This window comes from Bombina bombina, chromosome 7, assembly GCF_027579735.1.
Source record: "Bombina bombina isolate aBomBom1 chromosome 7, aBomBom1.pri, whole genome shotgun sequence".
Taxonomy (NCBI): Eukaryota; Metazoa; Chordata; class Amphibia; order Anura; family Bombinatoridae; genus Bombina; species Bombina bombina.
Genome location: NC_069505.1, coordinates 425,622,743 through 425,644,770, shown reverse-complemented (window position 1 = coordinate 425,644,770; position 22,028 = coordinate 425,622,743). Strand labels below are relative to the sequence as shown.

Below are 22,028 nucleotides of genomic sequence, written 5' to 3'. Positions count from 1 at the left end.
ATGAAATACTTAACGTAATTGACTTATCTGTGTACATTGTCTGTGCTCACTGACTCACAATAAAATGACTTGGTCACCTGACTTCAGAGATCATTTGTTCAGAAGCAGGACAGTACAAGAGGTGCTTTCCTATATGTTATATATGTTGGGTGTATCCCTTAAAGGGCTCTAAAGTATTTTTTATACAGGTAGCCCTCAGTTTACGCCGGGGTTAGGTTCCAGAAGGAATGGTTGTAAATCGAAACCGTTGTAAATTGAAACCCAGTTTATAATGTAAGTCAATGGGAAGTGAGGGAGATAGGTTCCAGGCCCCTCTCAAAATTGTCATAAGTAACATCTAATACATTATTTTTAAAGCTTTGAAATGAAGACTTTAAATGCTAAACAGCATTATAAACCTAATAAAACAATCACACAACACAGAATATATAATTAAACTAAGTTAAATGAACAAAAACATTTGCTAAACAGCATTATAAACCTAATAAAATAATCACTCAACACAGACTTCACTTGCATTTTTCTGCAAACAGTTCTTTCTATGCATTCCAATCTGGACTGATTTATAGAAAGGAAGGTCTTGTTCCTTTGAAATCTGATTGATAGCTCAGGTCTGGTTAAACTGATTGATTTCAGCTTGCTTGGCTTTGCTGCAACACAAGCGGACAGCTCCACCTACTGGCTATTTTAATAAATGCACTGCTTCTCAATGCTTTTCAATAGCAGTCACATGACTGGGAAAAAAGGTTGTTATTCTGAAACGGTGTAAATTGAACCGTTGTAAAACGAGGGCCACCTGTATATGCAAATTATATATTAGCAATTAAGTGGCACATTGTCCTGTAACCCAGGGACATACCCCTTGGAAAGGTTTGAATAATGTTTATTGTAATAAATGTTGTGGGGCAACTGTCAATCCTAGAATAGACCCAGAAATTGAGAAGTGGATTGAATTATAACAATGTCTCAACAAACTGTATAAAACCCAGGGCAAAGATGTTCAGGCAGGAGTTGGCCAAAAACTGGTAGCGAATGTACCAAGGATTGGGCAAGATCAGTTTGAGGTTCAGGCAGAGGTTGGTATCAGACAGGCTAAGACATGGCAATGGAGAAGTTAAACAGTCAAAGGTCAAAACCAGTAAACAGAACTTCAGCCAGGAATAAGGGATGGGCGGATGTTTTGTGGCACACATTTGTTAGTTCATTTTCAATTTGAATGTTTGTACAACATTCTATAATTTGTTTAGTGTAATTGTATTTCTAATGCTGTCTAAATGTAACATTCTATTAAAATTTACCTAATTCTAATATTGCATAGGTCGATTTGAATTATGCAATATTTAAATTACAAAAATTTGAATCAATATATTTGTATCTTTTATGTATTGATTTACTAAATTCCCAACCACATGAACTTCTGAATAGTATTTGTTAAATCGAATGTTACATTTAAAATTTCTAATTTCTAATGAATTAATTATGAACATTCGAAGATGAAAGTAACATTAAAAAACAGGAAATAACGTTCAATTACTGAATTTTAATGGATTTTCATTCTAATCAACATTCGTTCTACCAAACGAATTACAGTTTCACCACATTCGCCCATACCTACCAGAAATGAGACAAATAGAATGGTCCAAAAATTGAGTTGGGCCAAAAAAAAAGACTCTGATGATGTGAAAAAAATACGCGACTGGAAGAAAAATTTAAAGATGACGCAATGCATCAAAACAACAACTCATTATAATACTAACCCGGAGTGTGACATTTAATTTATCTCTTTTGCTGTGGCCAGTTAGAGACAAATAGAATTGAGCTCCTGCACTGATCAAGCTATACAGGCCCATTTATCAAGCTCCGTATGGAGCTTTAAGGGCCGTGTTTCTGGCGAGTCTTCAGACTCGCCAGAAACACAACTTATGAAGCAGCGGTCTAAGGACCGCTGCTCCATAACCCTGTCCGCCTGCTCTGAGCAGGCGGACAGGAATCGCCGGAAATCAACCCGATCGAATACGATCGGGTTGATTGACACCTCCCTGCTGGCGGCCGATTGGCCGCAAGTCAGCAGGGGGCGGCGTTGCACCAGCAGCTCTTGTGAGCTGCTGGTGCAATGTTAAATGCGGAGAGCATATTGCTCTCCGCATTTAGCAAGGTCTTGCAGACCTGATCCACAGTGTCGGATCAGGTCCGCAAGCCCTTTGATAAATTGGGGCCATAGTGTAGTATGTTGCAGGGTCACTATTCTAGATCCTGGAAGATACACTTCAGCCTTTAATGCATATTCTAACGTTTTATTTATTCATCTTGATTTTGTCCCTTTAACCCGTTGGCTGCCAGAGACAGCTGGAACATATCTCATATTCAAAACATATGTAGATTTTTTTCCTCTACGTTTTGGATTACTTGTTTAATGGAGATTTTATACTCCCAGGTTTAAAAAACTCTGGGGCGCAAGAGACCCTAAAATGTTTTAAACCTGGGAGTAAATCAGAGAGCTGAAACAAGAGGACCTGCTTTAATTATATGACAAAATGCTACTCAAGAGGATGAATTTGTATGAAAAAAATCTCACTTAAAAACTAATAAAATAAATAAATAATTGATAAAAACCAGCCAAAGGTCCTAGGATGAAAAAGTAAAAATAGAGAGATTGGGAAGGGGGGGGGGGGGTCTGCTCTCAGAGGGAAGTTGTTGCTCACTGGAAAACAGGTGGTTATGACAAAGGAGAGCAGTAAGTTTGACAAAGAGTGTGTGATCTGTGGGAACAGTGGCTTTGTTTCTGAGGAATGGGGGAAGACATGAGACTGGGCTGATCCAGAGAGGTGAGTCTGATTGGTGGCTAAATGTTGGTGTGATCTAGTAGTGGGGGTGGTGGGTTAGTTGAGTCTAGACTAATCTAGATACAGACGGTTCTCATGTAAGAGCATCATGTAAGATTTATGGGCCTGGCTTCATCTGAAGGTAGATGAGTCTGATTTATGGGAAAATGTTGGTCTGACTTGCAGACAACAGGTGAGAGACAAGTGGGTTTGACTTGTGGTTCTGAGTTGAGTGACAAGTGGTTCTGATCTAGAGGTGGGGAAGTTTGGGGGTCAACTCTGATCTTGAGATGGATGGTCCTCTGATCTACAGATAAATAGACTATTCACAAGAGTATAATTGGATCTGATTTGGGGTACAAATGGGTTTTGGTATGAGGAGAACTAGTAGTTGTGAGTAAAGGAATAGGTCTGTCAGATCTAGTGAATATGGACAGGTATAATCTGTGATAGACAGTTGCTTCTGCTTCTGGAAACAGTTGGGTCTCATCAATGGGTAGAACATTATAATTTGTGAGAGGCTGGCCCCTCTGATCTGGTAGGGATAGATGGGCCTGATTTGGGTGGATAGCTGGAGGTAATCTAAGCAGACTAATCCTATTTAATGGGGCATGCTAATCAAATTTATACTTTCATTATTCAGATAGAGCATGCAACTTTCCAATGTACTTTTATTATCAAATTTGCTTTGTTCTCTTGGTATTCTCTGTTGAAAGCTAAAGCTAGGCAGTCTCATATGCTAATTTCTGACCCCTTCAATGCCGCCTCTTATTCCAGGGCATTTTTATTCATTTTCACAGCTAGACAGTGCTAGTTCGTGTGTGTATTATTGATAATATTGTGTTCACTCCTGTGGAGTTATTTATGTGTTGGTTATGCAAAACTGAGAAATTGGTAATAAAGGGATTATCTATCTTTAAAAAATAAATACATTCTGGTGAAGACTATCCCTTTAATAGTCTGGTCTGCTATGAACAGGCAACTGGGTCTTAGCAGGAGGTTTTTCCGTTAAGACAAGTGCATGTGGTTTGCTGTTAAAAGAGTTGAGAAGAGTATGAGCACTAGAAAGTGACTGCTTACCGGTTGACCTCAGGTCCTGATTACTGCGACTCCTTTGGCTTTGTCTGTAGTCATGTTTTGGTTTATTCAATACTACAAAGTCCCCTTCCACCATCTTTTCATCCTGTTCTCCTAGTGGTGACTTCTTAAAAAACTTACTAAACCGTTTGCTGGACTTGCTAAAGCGAGAAGCCTCTGGGCTCTTTGCTGGTTCTTTCTTTAGGGGAGTGGCAACCTTTGGAAGATTTTCAAATTTCACAATCTCTGGTAATTCCTGCTCTTTGGAAATCAAGTCATTCAAAAATGATGCCATCCTCTTCTCTGACTCATTCTCTGAATCCTCTCCATCTTTTTCTGGAGGTTTAGGACTGCCAAATCTCAACATTTCTCCAGGAGCTGGGCTCCTCCCAACCACTAGTGAGTATTTTGGGTTGATGAGCTTGCGAGCAACAGTGGAAGAACGTTGTCTAGCGCCCAACATGGGACTTGGTCGGGTGTCAGGGATGCTCAATTCTTTGTATAGGTTGACCTCCTCTGTGATGGCGTAGAGTTCACGGAATTCAATATCAAATGGCTCTGTGTACTTGCCCGATATGAAAGTCATAATGCTACGGTCCATGCGAAGGGAGCTCCATGTCAATCTAAAGATCAAAAGAAGCAAGATATTATGACAGAACACAATAACCAATGTGGGACGAAGAATCACCATTTGAAAAACTATTGAAAAACATTTGAAAAACTTCTTAGAAATGTCTGGTATCTTAGTAAAATAGAACATGAGGTTGAAAAAGGACATTAGTCCATCAAGTTCAACCTACACAAATTTATTTACAAAAAGCTCCAGTTAAGTTCAAATTAATCCCATTAAAAGGTGACATATTTACATAAGCAATTTTATCCCTGAATTCTGTTTCTAGCCAGAAATGTAGCTAAACCATTTTCTCTTGTTAAGTGTATCCAGTCCACGGATCATCCATTACTTATGGGATATATTCTCCTTCCCAACAGGAAGCTGCAAGAGTCCACCCACAGCAAAGCTGCTACATAGCTCCTCCCCTAACTGCCATTCCCAGTCATTCTCTTGCAAGTCTCAACATAGATAGGAGGTCGTGAGAGTCTGTGGTTTTTTATACTTAGTTTATTTCTTCAATCAAAAGTTTGTTATTTTTAAATGGCACCGGAGTGTGCTGTTTATCTCAGGCAGTATTTGGAAGAAGAATCTGCCTGCGTTTTTTCTATGATCTTAGCAGACGTAACTAAGATCCAGTTGCTGTTCTCACACATTCTGAGGAGTAAGGTACTTCAGAGGGGGAATGGCGTGCAGGTTTTCCTGCAAATAAGGTATGTGCAGTAAAATATTTTTCGAAGGAATGGAATTGACTAAGAAAATACTGCTGATACCGAAGTAATGTAAGTACAGCCTTTAAATGCAGTGAAAGCGACTGGTACCAGGCTGATTGATAGAGATATATGTTAAGGTATGTGCAGTAATATATTTTTCTAAGGAATGGAATTGACTAAGAAAATACTGCTGATACCGAAGTAATATAAGTAAAGCCTTAAATGCAGTGATAGCGACTGGATCAGGCTTATTAATAGACATACATACTCTTATAAGATTGTGTTTTAAAACGTTTGCTGGCATGTTTAATCGTTTTTTAACATATGTTTGGTGATAAAACTTATTGGGGCCTAATTTTTCCACATGGCTGGCTTAAATTTTGCATAGAAACAGTTATAGGGAAGGTATTTAGTTAAAGGCAGTTTTGTTGTGTCTGTTTAAAAAAAATGTCGTTTTTTTTTTTTTTTTATCTGTTTTTTGCATTAAGGGGTTAATCATCCATTTGCAAGTGGGTGCAATGCTCTGTTAACTTATTACATGTACTGTAAAAAATTCGTTTGATTTACTGCCTTTTTTCACTGTTTTTCAAATTTTGACAAAATTTGTTTCTCTTAAAGGCACAGTAACGTTTGTTATATTTGCTTGTTAACTTGATTTAAAGTGTTTTCCAAGCTTACTAGTCTCTTTATTAGTTCTAACATGTCTAACATAGAGGAGGCTCTGTGTTTATTATGTTTAAAGCCATGGTGGAACCCCATTTTAGAATGTGTACCAGATGTACTGATTTCATGTTAAACAATAAAGATCATTTTTTGTATTTAAAAACATTATCACCAGAGGATTCTGTCGAGGGGGAAGTTATGCCGACTAACTCTCCCCACGTGTCAGACCCTTTGACTCCCGCTTTAGGGACTCACGCTCAAATGGCGCCAAGTACATCAAGGGCACCCATAGCGTTTATTTTACCAGAGGATTCTGTCGAGGGGGAAGTTATGCCGACTAACTCTCCCCACGTGTCAGACCCTTTGACTCCCGCTCCAGGGACTCACGCTCAAATGGCGCCAAGTATATCAATGGCGCCCATAGCGTTTATTTTACAAGACATGGCAAAGGTTGTGTATAATACACTGGCAGCAGTATTAGTCAGACTACCTGAAATTAAAGGAAAGCAAAACAGCTCTGGGGGTAGATACAGAGCATACAGACGCTTTAAGAACCATGTCTGATACTACCTCACAATATGCTTAGTCTGTGGGTGATATTTGTGACTCAGGGAAGATGATTTAACCTGATTCTGATATTTCTACATTTAAAATTTATGCTTGAGAACCTCCACTTGTTGCTCAGGGAGGCTTTAGCTGCTCTGAATGAATGTGTACAATCGCAGTGCCAGAGAAATTGTGTAGACTGGATAAATAATATGCAGTGCCGGTGTGTACTTATGTTTTTCCAATACCTAAAGAGGTTTACTAAAATTTTTCATAAGGAATGGGATAGACCAGGTGTGCCGTTCTCTTCCCCTCCTATTTTTTAGAAGAATGTTTTCTAATAGTTGCCACCACACGGGACTTATGGCAGACAGTTCCTAAGGTGGAGAGAAGAGTTTCTACTCTAGCTAAGCGTACCACTACCTCTGGCGAGGACTGTTGTGCTTTTTTAGATCCAATGGATAAAAAATGTTTATTCAACAAGGTTTTATCCTGCAGCCCCTTGCACGCATTGCTCCTGTCACTGCTGCTGCAGCGTTCTGGTTTGAGTCTCTTGATGAGGCTTTACAGGCTCCATTGGATGAATATATTTGACAAGCTTAGAGCACTTAAGCTAGCCAATTCCTTTGTTTTCTGATGCCTTTGTTCCTTTGACTAGACTAACGGCTAAGAATTCTGTTTTTTACTATACTGGCGCGCAGAGCGCTATGGCTTATATCATGGTCAGCTGTCGTGACTTTAATAAATAAGCTACTTAACTTCCCTTCAAGGGGCAGACCCTATTCAGGCCTAGTTTGAAGGAGATTATTACTTATATCACTGGAGGAAAAGATCATGCCCTTCCTCAGGACAGGTCCAAATCAAGGGACAAAAAAGGCCTAATTTTCGTGCCTTTTTAAAATTCAAGGCAGGTGTGGCATCAACTTCCTCTAAGGCAAAATAAGAGGGAACTTTTGCTCAGTCCAAGGCGGTCTGGAGACAACCGGACCTGGAACAAAGATAAGCAGGTCAAGGAGCCTGCTGCTGCCTCTAAAACAGCATGAGGAATGGACCCCTATCTGGTAACGGATCCTATAGGGGGCAGACTTCATTCTTCGCCCAGGCGTGGGCAAGAGATGCCCAGGATCCCTGGGCATTGGAAATGATACCCCAGAGATATCTTCTGGATTTCAAAGCTTTCCCCCCCAAAAAAGGGGAGTTTTTGCCTTTCACATTTATCTGCAAACCAGATAAAGAAAGAGACATTCTTGCATTGTGTACGTGACCCATTCAGTTCCAATAGAGGAACAGGGACACAGTTTTCCTCAAATCGGTTTGTGGTTCCCAAGGAAAGGAAACCTTCAGACCTATTTTGGATCTAAAAGATCTTAAACAAATTCTTTAGAATTCTATCATTTAAGATGGAAACTATTCGTACCATCTTAACTATGATCCAGGAGAGTCAATAGAGGACTACAATGGATTTGAAGGATGCTTATCCTCACATTACGATGCATAAAGATCACCATCGGTTTTTCAGGTTTGCCTTTCTAGACAGGCATTACCAGTTTGTAGCTCTTTCCTTTGGGTTAACTACAGCCCCTAGAATCTTTATGGAGGTTCTGGGGTCACTTTGGCGGTCCTTAGGCCGCGGGGCATAGAAGTGGCCCCTTATTTAGACGACATCCTGATACAGGCGTCAAACATCCAAGTTGCCAAGTCTCATACGGACGTAGTACTGGCATTTCTGAGATCGCATGGGTGGAAAGTGAACAAGGAAAGAGTTCTCTATCCCCAATATCAAGGGTTTCCCTCCTAGGGATTCTGATAGATTTTGTAGAAATTAAAATTTACCTGACGGAGTCCAGGTTGTCAAAGTTTCTAAATTTCTGCCGTGTTCTTCATTCCATCCGCGCCCTTTGGTGGCTCAGTACATGAATGTAATCGGCTTAATGGTAGCGGCAAGGGACATAGTACCGTTTGCACGCCTACATTTCAGACCACTGCAACTATGCATGCTCAGCCAGAGGAACGGGGATTACACAGATTTGTTCTCCTGTTAAATCCGGACCAAGAAACCAGAGATTCTCTTCTCTGGTGACTATCTCGGGTCCATCTGTCCAAGGGTATGACCTTCCGCAGGTCAGATGGGACAATTGTTACAACAGATGCCAGCCTTTTAGGTTGGGATACAGTCTGGAACTCCCTGAAGGCTCAGGGATAGTGGACTCAGGAGGAGACCCTCCTTCTAATGAATATTCTGGAACTGGGAGCGATATTCCATGCTCTTCAGACTTGGCCTCAGTTAGCAACTCTGAGGTACATCATATTTCAGTCGGACAATATCACGACTGTGGCTTACATCAACCATCAAGGGGGAACAGAAGTTCCCTAGCAATGTTAGAAGTCTTAAAATAATTCACTGGACAGAGACTCACTCTTTTCTAAAAGCTATCCCTATCCCAGGTATTGAGAACTGGGAGGCAGATTTTCTAAGTCGTCAGACTTTTCATCCGGGGGAGTGGGAATTCCCTCCGGAGGGGTTTGCACAAGATCAAGCAGGAGAGTACTTTGGTGCTTTTGACAGCGCCTGCGTGGCCACGCAGGACCTGGTATGCAGATCTGGTGGACATGTCATCCTTTCCACCACGGTCTCTGCTTCTGAGACAGGACCCTCTACCTCAGGGTCTTTTCAACCATCTAAATATAACTAATCTGAGATGGACTGCCTGGAGACAGAACGCTTGATGTTATCAAAGCATGGCTTCTCCGAGTCAGTAATTGATACCCTAATACAGACATAAAAGCCTGTCTCTAGGAAAATTTAACATAAGATATGGTGTAAATATCTTATTGTTATGAATCCAAGGGTTACTCATGGAGTAAAGTCTGGATTCCCAGGATATTATCTTTTCTCCAAGATGATTTTGAGAAAAGGGTTGTCAGCTAGTTCTTTAAAAGGACAGATTTCTACTCTGTCTATTCTTTTGCACAAGCGTCTGGCAGGTATTCTAGACGTTCAGGCATTTGGTCAGGCTTTGGTTAGAACCAAGCCTGTGGTTAAAAATGTTGCTCCGCCATGGAGCTTAAAGCTGGTTCTTAAGGTTCTTCAAGGAGTTCCATTTGAACCTTTTCATTCCATAGATATCAAACTTCTATCTTGGAAAGTTCCTTTTTGGTAGCTATTTCCTCGGCTCATAGAGTTTCCGAGTTATCTGCGTTGCAATGTGATTCTCCTTATCTGGTTCTCCGTACGGATAAGGTAGTCCTGTGTACCAACCTGGGTTTTTACCTAAGGTGGTATCTAACAAGAATATCACTCAAGAGATTGTTGTTCCATTCTTGTATCCTAATCCTTCTTCAAAGAAGGAACGTCTATTACACAATTTGGACGTGGTTCGTGTTTTAAAGTTTTACTTACAAGCTACTACAGATTTTCATCAAACATTCACCTTGTTTGTTGTCTATTCTGGACAGAGGAGAGGTCAAAGGACTTCAGCAACCTCTCTGTCTTTTTGGTTAAAAAGCATAATTCATTTAGCTTATGAGACTGCTGGACAGCAGCCTCCTGAAGGGATTACAGCTCATTCTACTAGAGCTGTGGTTTTCACTTGGGCCTTTTTTAAATGTGGCTTCTGTTGAACAGATTACAAGACGGAGTCTTGGTCTGCGTTTCATACTTTTTCAAATTTAACAAATTTGATACCTTGCTTCTTCGGAGGCTATTTTTGGGAGAAAGGGTTTTTTACAGGCAGTGGTAACTTCCGTTTAAGTACCTGCCTTGTCCCTCCCATCATCCGTGTACTTTAGCTTTGGTATTGGTATCCCATAAGTAATGGATGATCCGTGGACTGGATACACTTAACAAGAGAAAACATAATTTATGCTTACCTGATAAATTTATTTCTCTTGTAGTGTATCCAGTCCACGGCCCGCCCTGTCACTTTAAGGCAGGTAATTTTTCCATTAAACTACAGTCACCACTGCACCCTATGGTTTTCCTTTCTCTGCATGTTTTCGGTCGAATGACTGGTAATGGCAGTTAGGGGAGGAGCTATATAGCAGCTTTGCTGTGGGTGGACTCTTGCAGCTTCCTGTTGGGAAGGAGAATATATCCCATAAGTAATGGATGATCCGTGGACTGGATACACTACAAGAGAAATAAATTTATCAGGTAAGCATAAATTATGTTTTTTAGAGAAAACAGACCCAGTTTGTCTAACCTCTCCTCATAGCTTAAATTCTCCATTCCCCATATTAATTGTGTGGCCCTGCTCTGAACATTTTCTAGGTCTGCAATGTGTTTTTTTTTTTTTGAGATCGGTCCCAAGAACTGCACTCCATACTCAAGGTGAGGTCTTACCAGGGATTTATATAGTGACAGAATTATGATTTCCTCCCTTGCATCAATGCCTCTTTTTATACATGCTAGTATTTTATTAGCCTTAGAAGCTGCTGCCCTGCATTGTGCGCCCATCTTCTGCTTGTTATCTATTACTACTCCCAAATCCATTTCCTCCTCTGTTTGACTAAGTCTAGTCCCATTTAAATAATAGTTTACCTGCTTATTTTTACTTCCAAAATGTAGAACCTTGCATTTTCCTGTGTTAAATCTAATTTTCCATTTACCTGTCCATTTTTCTAATTTTTGTAGATCCCCTTGTAAAGCACATTCATCCTGCACTGACCTAATGACCTAATGAGTTTACACAACTTTGTTGCTATTTAATCCTTGCTCCAAGTCATTAATAAAAATATTAAAAAGAACAGGGCCCAGTACTGATCCCTGGAGGATTCCACTGATTACCTTTGTCCATTCTGAGTATGATACATTAACTACTATTTGTTGCTCTCTGTCTTTTGTCCAGTTATTTATCCATGAGCTAACATTTCCAAATATTCCCTGCCCCTTAATTTTGTACATTAATCTCTCATGTGGCACATGATCTATTTCTCATAAAACTATACTGATATGAACTCATAATCTTGTTTACACAAATATACTCATCTATAAAATCCCTTATAATCCCTTCAAGAATCTTCTTCACTATTGATGTCAGACTAACTGGTCTATAGATTCCTGGGAAAAAAAAATCCACAGAGAGTAGCAGCAAACCAGATAGTGTTTATTGTTTAAATCTTGTTGTGTTAAACAATAAACACTATCTGGTTTTCTGCTACTCTCTGTGGATTTTTTATTGATGATACAGAGCCTGAAGTGGAGCTCTGGAGTGGCTTGCAATGGGTCGCTGTGTGCTGGATTAAGGACTTTGTGTTTTGGCTATAGCTTCCTGGATCAGCCCTGCTTCCTTTTTAAACAGTGGCACCATATCAGCTGTACACCAGTCCTGGGGTACTATGCCTGAGGATAGTAAGTCTTGGAAAATTAAGAGTAGAGGTTTGGCTATATATTTACATTAATATTATCCAGTTTTTTCCCTGATATCCTCTAGAGATAAAGCACAACAAGTAGTCAGTCCTCCTTGTGAATAATCTTCAATTTTATTGTTTCATAACAGAAGCAGACAAAACCACGACTTTTCAGGGCCAATGCCCCTTAATCATGTGATATCACATGATTAAGGGGCATTGGCCCCGAAACGTTGTGGTTTTGTCTGCTCCTGTTATGAAACAATAAAATTGAAGATTATTCACAAGAAAGACTGTCTACTTGTGCTTTATTGGAATCTACAAGCTTGGCAGTTGTATCCTTTTGGGATACAAGTGCTGGACACATTTCTACATATTTTGATCCTCTAGAGATCCTCTAGAGATAACCCAGTTAATGGGATGAGCTTGTGTGTTCTACTTTGTTTCAAAGCATCTCCCATTTGTTCCTCTCTTGTGTATACTGAAGAACTGGTTTAGTAGCCCAGCCTTCTCCCTGTCACTGTTAATCATGCTATCATTCACACATAAAGTACCTATATTTTCTAAATTAAATTAAAATTTCATGATTCATATAGAACATGTAATTTTAAACAACTTTCCAATTTACTTCCATTAACAAGATGTGCACAGTCTTTTTGTATTTATGCTTTTGGAGTCACCAGGTCCTACTGAGCATGTGCAAGAATTCACAGAATATATGTATATGCATTTGTGATTGGCTGATGGCTGTCACATGACACAGGAGGAATGGCAATAGACATAACTTTCAAATGTGTCAGAAAAAAAATCTGCTACTCATTTGAAGTTCAGACTGTGGCCTCTATTTAACAAAGTCTGGCGGACCTGATCCGACAGTGCGGATCAGGTCCGCCAGACCTCGCTGAATACGGAGAGCAATACACTCTCCGTATTCAGCATTGAATTCCGGCAATGTCTGTCCGCCTGCTCATAGCAGGCGGACAGGGTTATGGAGCAGCGGTCTTTGTGACCGCTGCTTCATAACTGCTGTTTCTCGTGAGTCTGAAGACTCCATTCGAAGCTTGATAGATAGGCCCCTATGGGGTTGATTTATGAAGTAGCGGATGCTGCTTCCGACCCACTCCGCTTCAGCGTATGCTGTCTACATTTATTAAAATGTGGCGGACATGATCCGCTACAGCGTATCATATCTGCCTGCATAATGGTAAATCGGCCCCTAAGTGCTTTTGCATTGTCTTTTTATCATTTGTTGATTATACAAATCTACTGTACTTACTGCTCCTTTAAAAACCTTTTAGGATTTTACTTAGAATCCTTTGCAATTAATCTTTCATTTTAAATTTTGGCTAATTTGATTGCTTTTTTTGCATGTTTTGTTACATTCCCTATACATTTGGAATATTAAGTCTGTATTATTTACTTTTAATTTTTTTCCAAATTTCTCTTAACACATTTTTATTTAGCCACATTGGCTTTGATTTATTTATTTTTCTTTTATAACCATGTGGTATTTGTTGATGTGTATATTTATGTAACAACGTTTTTAATGTAATCCATTTATCTTCTGTATTTTTATTAGAGAATACTTTGTCCCAATTTATGTTATTAAATTATTTCTTTAAAGGGCCAGTAAACCCAGCAAATAATTATATAACATTATCTTAGCGCCACATTTCTAAAGTGAAGGGTTAAATAGATATCTCTCAAAGAAAACAGAATACCGCTCCTGACTCTACTGAGCGGGTCTGTTTTCTTCTCCTAAGCGCATCTGGGCACACTGTCTAATCACAGCCGGCCCAATCGCGCTATTAAACTCAATGTACCTTGCTCCCGCTACCAGACTAGAGCGGGAGCGAGCTACATTGAGTTTAATAGCAGATTGGGCACGCTGTGACTTGACAGCGTGCCCGTGATGCTTTGGAGAAGAAAACAGACCCACTCAGCAGAGCGAGGAGCGGCGTTCTGTTTTCTTTGCGAGATATTTATTTAACCCTTCACTTTATAAATCTGGCGCTAAGATAATGTGCACTATGTGCAGAATTATATAACATTATTTGCTAGGTTTACTGGTCCTTTAAATAATTGAATTTTGTTTTCTTAAAATGAAGTCTTATTTGAACCCTCATAACACTGCTTATAGAAAATGATTTCAAATGTGACCATGTTATGATCACTGTTACCCAAATGTTCTTTGACTTCTATGTTTGATATTATATCTGTATTGTTTGATAGCACTAAATCCAATATAGCTTTATTCCTAGTTGACTCCTCTATTAATTGTAACATGATGTTATCCCTGAGAACATTAAAAAAAAATTCTCCCTTAGCTGCAGTACTAGTTTCATTTTTACACCATGTTTTTAACCAGGAGTTAACTGCCCTTAGCTCTTTATGCCTAACTGGGTTAGTGCATTGCACTGGTAATATCTCCAAAAATATTATCTTGGAGATCCTTGCTTTAAGTTTCCTACCTAGCTCCCAGAAGTAATTTTTAGGACTTTCTATCTCTCGCTGATTCCTTCATTAGTGCCAATATGCACCATGACTACAGGATCAGAACCAGATCCCTCTATCAATGTATCAATGCGCTCAGCAATATGCCTAACACGAGCTCCTGGAAGACAGCAAACTGTTCTATTTAAGGGATCTGAATGACAAATTACTCTATCAGCCTTACTAATAATAGAGTCTCCTACAACCAACATATGCCTCAGGCCCAGACTTGTATGTCCCTCTTCCATGACTTAAAGACTTTTCACTATAGTATGCCCCTCTTTCATGACTGAAGGACTGTTCACTATAGTATTCCTCGCTTCCTTAATATCTTTACTGGGTTTGTCCAATGTCCTGCCCTCTCTGATGGAGCAGTTGTGGGTAAATACCCTCACTATCAGCATCAATAGCACTGTTAGAGAAGGAGCCTTTGAAAGAATTATTTTAAGTGACTGGTACCCTAAATAGCTTCATCAGATTTGTCTCGTCCTTTCTTCTGCAATGGGAAATATCCTCATTATCAGTATTAATACTCTAATCATCTTCATTTGAATTTGCCCCATGTCCTTCACTCTTTAATGGTGGCTTTGTGGGTAAAACCCTCATTATCAGTATTATTATTACTGTAATGGAATTATCCTTAAAAAAAAAATGATTAGAAGATACTGTTACCCTAAATATCATTATCAGACTATTTCTTCTTTTAGGTGACACATTTGTGGGCAAAAACTCTAATTATCATCATCAATACTAGTGTCTAGGGATCAGCCTTTGAAATACTTCTTAGAAGTCCCTGGTATAAATATCTTTATTGTGTCTACCAAATACCCTTTACTCTACAATGAAGAATTGGTTTACCAACATCCTCACTATCAGTATCAATACTATGATTAGGGAATCAGCCTTTGAAAGACAACTTAAAAGTGACTGTTACCATAAAATAAATATTGTTTTCCAATTTGCCCATGTTCTCTTCTCTCTGTTGGAGGGTTTGTGGACTCCCTTGATTATTTATATAATGAATGGGGAACAAACCCAACTGATTGTACTATTTTCTGACAAGGTTGTTACTAGACTGATACCTAAGTCTCTTGAGTATGTTGTGTATCTGGTGGGTAGGTGAATCTGTGTTGGTGACATATACTTTATGTTAGCCAATACAACCCTGTTGGCCTTTGGAAATAACCTTCCAGGGTCACTCTATATGACAATGTCATAGGTGAAGTAACTAGTGTGACTTTATTAAATGGCGTGCCTAATAGCATTGTGACTATCTGCCCTGGAAAGATATTATATGTAAGCCTTAGGGTAAATATAAAATTGCTGGTCAAGAGCTATCCTGGAGTCTGTAACATCTGGACTTGCTGTTCCCTTCTGTGCAGTGGTGGATCATAGGAATTCCAAACTGCAAGGTCCTCCTTCTGTCCTCATGGAATTTTGTCTCTGAAATGATCTAAATATTATTGACTTTGAAGAGTTAAAGTGAACCTCAAACTACATTTAGATTTAGGTCAACAAATGCAGCCGACCACATGTTATAATTGTTTTATTTTTTTCTTTCTTTCTTTTTTTTTTTTGCCAAAAAGGTGAACTGAGAAATCTGCATTCCTCCTATAGCTAAATAAACTTGTTGTTCAACCTCTGATTGGCTGGACTGACTGACCCAAATCTGAATTTATTAGAGAGGTTTAGGGCAGGGGTGGTTTGAGAACTCAAAATATGGATGAGGGCAAAGATTTACCCTCCAAAGATCCCTTCATCTTCAGATAGACTATCATGCCAGGAGGGTGGGGTCAGGTAATACTGTGGGTGGAGTTTTGAGTGTTCTGTGAGCAGAATGGGTGAAGCTGAGCTGCAGTGGGTATGGTTGGGCAGTCTGGTGGGTGTGCCTCAGTGAGAAGAGAGTGGTGGGATGAGCAATATTCACCTCTTAGCCAAACAAGCCTCTTCACACAATGGGGTGCAGTTTATAGACACATCTTATGACTAAGTGCCGGACATGGCCCCTTGCTCCATGTGTACTGTGTGTGTATTTTTTTAGAAGCCGGAATAAAGATTGACTTTTAGTTCACAAATCCCTGGAGTGCTGCCAATTTTGCTACACTTGCACCTTTTTAGAGTCACTACTAGTTCAGACATTTCAAAAAATGATTTTGTTTAAATAATATATATATATTTATTGAATATTTTTTATTAATATGCAATCAAAAACCAAATAAAGCCAAATGTGACAGAGTGCACATGTATCACGGATTTATTAATGACATAACAATGTTTAGATGGTACTTTTTACATGGTAGGGTACTCTAGTCCGTAGCAGCAACAAGGCACTCTAAAGGTTTGACCCTAGTTTCAGTAACAAACCAATAAAATATAGTATTTGAGGATTGAGGGATGTGATCCACCCCGGATGTCTCTTGGAATTCATGACTTTGTATTAAAGGACAAACAAGTTTAGAGAAGCGAGGGAAGGGGAAGAAGGGTACATTTGTTATATAACTCACAATTCTACGTATTTCTGAACTTAAGATCCCCCTCTGAGAGCAAAGGAAAGGAAGAATTCTGCATTATTCAGACTGACCCAGTCCCCTTCGCACCACACTGTCCCCACAGATCCCAATTTAAAGGGAAACCCAAACATTTTCTTTCATGACTTAGACATAGCATGTGATTTTAAACACTTACTTCTATTATCAATTTTTCTTCATTATCTTGGTATCTTTTATTAAAAAGAAGGGACGTAAGCTTAGGAGCCAGACCATTTCTGGAGCACTATATAGCAGATGTTATCCATTTGCATGAGCACTATTTCCTGCCATATAGTGTTCCAGATGGCTACCTAGATATCTCTACAACACAGAATATCATGGGAACGAAGCAAATTTGATAATAGAAGTAAAATGGAAAAAAAAAAATTAAAACGGTGTGCTCTGTCTGACTCACAAAAGATATACGGCTAGATTACGAGTTGTGCGTTAGGGTAAAAAAGCAGCGTTAAGAGGTCCTAACGCTGCTTTTTAACGCCCGCTGGTATTATGAGTCTTGCAGGTTTAGGGGCACCGCACACTTCATTGGCCTTACCGCAAAACGACTTACGTAAACTTCATAAAGTCTTTTTTCTATGGGACTTCCATAGCGCCAGTATTACGAGTCTGTCCTGGGATGCCAAAAAGTGAGCGGTACACCCTCTACCTCCAAGATCCCTATGCATTTAAAAGTCAGTAGTTATGAGTTTTATGGTACAACGCCGTAGCATAAAACTCATAACTAAAGTGCTAAAAAGTACACTAACACCCATAAACTACCTATTAACCCCTAAACCGAGGCCCTCCCGCATCGCAAACACTAAAATAAAATTTTTAACCCCTAATCTGCCGCTCCGGACACCACCGCCACCTACATTATATTTATCAACCCCTAATCTGCTGTCCCAATGTCGCCGCAACCTACCTACATTTATTAACCCTAATCTGCCGCCCCCAACGCCGCCGCAACCTACCTACATTTATTAACACCTAATCTGCCGCCCCAAAGTCGCCACCACTATATTAAAGTTATTAACCTCTAAACCTAAGTCTAACCCTAACACCTCCTAACTTAAATATAATTACAATAAATCTAAATAAATATTCCAATCATTAACTAAATTATTCCTATGTAAAACTAAATACTTACCTATAAAATAAACCCTAAGCTAGCTACAATATAACTAATAGTTACATTGTAGCTAGCTTATGGTTTATTTTTATTTTACAGGCAAGTTTGTATTTATTTTAACTAGGTAGAATAGTTATTAAATAGTTATTAACTATTTAATATCTACCTAGCTAAAATAAATACAAAAGTACCTGTAAAATAAAACCTAACCTAAGTTACACTAAACATCTAACACTACACTATAATTAAATAAATTAACTAAATTAAATACAATTACCTAAATTAAATTAGCTAAAGTACAACCCCCCCCCCACTAAATTACAGAAAATAATAAACAAATTACAGATATTTAAACTAATTACACCTAATCTAATAGCCCTATTAAAATAAAAAAAAAACTAGCCTAAACTAAACTACCAATAGCCCTTAAAATGGCCTTTTGCGGGGCATTGCCCCAAAGTAATCAGCACTTTTAACTGTAAAAAAAAATACAAACAACCCCCCCCAACAGTAAAACCCACCACCCACACAACCAACCCCCCAAATAAAATACTATCTAAAAAAACCTAAGCTCCCCATTGCCCTGAAAAGGGCATTTGGATGGGCATTGCCCTTAAAAGGGCAGTTAGCTCTATTGAAGTCCAAAGTCCCTAACCTAAAAATAAAACCCACCAATACACCCTTAAAAAAACCTAACACTAACCCCCTGAAGATCGACTTACCGGGAGACGTCTTCATCCAAGCTGAGCCGAAGTCCTCAACGAAGCCGGGAGAAGTCTTCATCCAAGCCGGGCGAAGTGGTCCTCCAGACGGGCAGAAGTCTTCATCCAGACGACATCTTCTATGTTCATCCATCCGGCGCAGAGCGGGTCCATCTTCAAGACATCCGACGCGGAGCATCCTCTTCATCTGGAGTCTTCTTACTGAATGAAGGTTCCTTTAAGTGACGTCATCCAAGATGGCGTCCCTTAGATTCCGATTGGCTTTTAGAATTGGCTGATTGGATCAGCCAATAGGATTGAACTTCAATCCTATTGGCTGATTGCATCAGCCAATAGGATTTTTTCTTCCTTAATTCCGATTGGCTGATAGAATTCAATCAGCCAATCGGAATCTAAGGGACGCCATCTTGGATGACGTCACTTATACAGGGAGTGCAGAATTATTAGGCAAATAAGTATTTTGACCACATCATCCTCTTTATGCATGTTGTCTTACTCCAAGCTGTATAGGCTCGAAAGCCTACTACCAATTAAGCATATTAGGTGATGTGCATCTCTGTAATGAGAAGGGGTGTGGTCTAATGACATCAACACCCTATATCAGGTGTGCATAATTATTAGGCAACTTCCTTTCCTTTGGCAAAATGGGTCAAAAGAAGGACTTGACAGGCTCAGAAAAGTCAAAAATAGTGAGATATCTTGCAGAGGAATGCAGCACTCTTAAAATTGCAAAGCTTCTGAAGCGTGATCATCGAACAATCAAGCGTTTCATCAAAATAGTCAACAGGGTCGCAAGAAGCGTGTGGAAAAACCAAGGCGCAAAATAACTGCCCATGAACTGAGAAAAGTCAAGCGTGCAGCTGCCAAGATGCCACTTGCCACCAGTTTGGCCATATTTCAGAGCTGCAACATCACTGGAGTGCCCAAAAGCACAAGGTGTGCAATACTCAGAGACATGGCCAAGGTAATAAAGGCTGAAAGACGACCACCACTGAACAAGACACACAAGCTGAAACGTCAAGACTGGGCCAAGAAATATCTCAAGACTGATTTTTCTAAGGTTTTACGGACTGATGAAATGAGAGTGAGTCTTGATGGGCCAGATGGATGGGCCCGTGGCTGGATTGGTAAAGGGCAGAGAGCTCCAGTCCGACTCAGACGCCAGCAAGGTGGAGGTGGAGTACTGGTTTGGGCTGGTATCATCAAAGATGAGCTTGTGGGGCCTTTTCGGGTTGAGGATGGAGTCAAGCTCAACTCCCAGTCCTACTGCCAGTTTCTGGAAGACACATTCTTCAAGCAGTGGTACAGGAAGAAGTCTGCATCCTTCAAGAAAAACATGATTTTCATGCAGGACAATGCTCCATCACACGCGTCCAAGTACTCCACAGCGTGGCTGGCAAGAAAGGGTATAAAAGAAGAAAATCTAATGACATGGCCTCCTTGTTCACCTGATCTGAACCCCATTGAGAACCTGTGGTCCATCATCAAATGTGAGATTTACAAGGAGGGAAAACAGTACACCTCTCTGAACAGTGTCTGGGAGGCTGTGGTTGCTGCTGCACGCAATGTTGATGGTGAACAGATCAAAACACTGACAGAATCCATGGATGGCAGGCTTTTTTTTTTTTTTTTTTTTTTTTAAGTTTTTATTTAGGTTTCAACATAGATAATACAGACGATCATAGAAAAAAAATATGATAATGACATACAAGAAAATAACATCCAATACAAGTATTCCAGTATTCCAGGACACAAGACAATGTCTGTAAAGAATATAAAACAAAACTAAATTAAACCTCGTTTTTTATATTTTAAGGTTCCCCCGTTAGACAAAAGACCACTCTTGGGCCTATACATATTCGTGTGACATAGAAAAGGGGGGGACAAATAAACCACGAAGGCCACTCTTGGGCCATGAACAGAATTAACGGTATAATGTAAAGGTCAAATCATACATAACACTTCAACAAGACATTAGAACAACTAGTTAGGTTATAAATATGCAGGTATTATGAAGCATGTAATCACTAGATAACTAGCTTTGTATAATGCAACTGTAGGCTAGTCTTTAACATTTGTCTATGTGTACAGTAAAACATGGAGAATGAAGTATCAACACCTAAAATATCTAGAAAGGGCTTAAAGTGCGTTTACCAATAAAGATGAGAATAAAGGGGTGGTATGTATATAGAGTTCCCAAGTTCTCAGATTATGTTCCACTTGATCACATCTAAAAGTAAACTATGTGGTGTGACTAGCATAAATACTTATATAGGTGGCAAGACAGCAAGGCTAAACAGTTATGAGAAATATTCAGCAGAATTAATGTGTTAAGGTCAGCGAGCAACATACAATAACATAAGCAGACTTAAAGGGGTATTGAAATAGTATTACTCCCAGCCCTTCTACTATAATGAGTGGGACCTATAAAGGGCTTAAGGGATATGGAGAAATATGAATTTAATGGATTATAGTGACCTATAACATAAAACCTGCGCTCACTAGGTATTAGCCCAAATGAACATGACAGTTACTACACACTAATAAGTACTTTAACCACTTTATACCCGACTAGCACCCCAAGTAAATATAATGATTGAGAACAGTGGCATTCATGAGTCAGTGGACCCAGCTGGAAGTCCAATAGTTATGGGGCAGTTTATGGGGGGAGGAAGCACCAACAGCACCCACCATCGGTTTTGGTAAGAGGGAAAAGAATACAATACTAACTATGCATCTTTTATGGTTAGCAAAGGTTATGTGAAGGTGAGGATGAGCCCTCCCAGCCACTAAGAACACTCCAACTAGATGAGCTGGAAAATTACAAACTAATTTTTAAGTGTATATGCAAACTGTATTTGTACCCAAAAAAAAAAAGGGAACTTAGCCCCAATACCCTTTCTCATACCTCAGCAGGCACTAATCAGAATACAATTTAGGATAGGTTTGGACTTATGGCAGTATATGGATGGCAGGCTTTTGAGTGTCCTTGCAAAGAAAGGTGGCTATATTGGTCACTGATTTGTTTTTGTTTTGTTTTTGAATGTCAGAAATGTATATTTGTGAATGTTGAGATGTTATATTGGTTTCACTGGTAAAAATAAATAATTGAAATGGGTATATATTTGTTTTTTGTTAAGTTGCCTAATAATTATGCACAGTAATAGTCACCTGCACACACAGATATCCCCCTAAAATAGCTATAACTAAAAACAAACTAAAAACTACTTCCAAAACTATTCAGCTTTGATATTAATGAGTTTTTTGGGTTTATTGAGAACATGGTTGTTGTTCAATAATAAAATTAATCCTCAAAAATACAACTTGCCTAATAATTCTGCACTCCCTGTAGGTACCTTCATTCAGCTTTAGTCGT

The 22,028-nt window shown here is 39.3% G+C and overlaps 1 protein-coding gene across 1 annotated transcript in view; it reads right to left on the bottom strand.

Moving 5' to 3' along the window:
* FAM83F (family with sequence similarity 83 member F) overlaps positions 1-22,028 on the bottom strand; it is an 818,594-nt gene that overhangs the window by 18,723 nt on the left and 777,843 nt on the right. Inside the window, exon 4 of the mRNA XM_053721291.1 lies at positions 3,903-4,522. Within this exon, the coding sequence (XP_053577266.1) occupies positions 3,903-4,522 (620 nt within the window). The remainder of the gene's footprint in view (positions 1-3,902; positions 4,523-22,028) is intronic.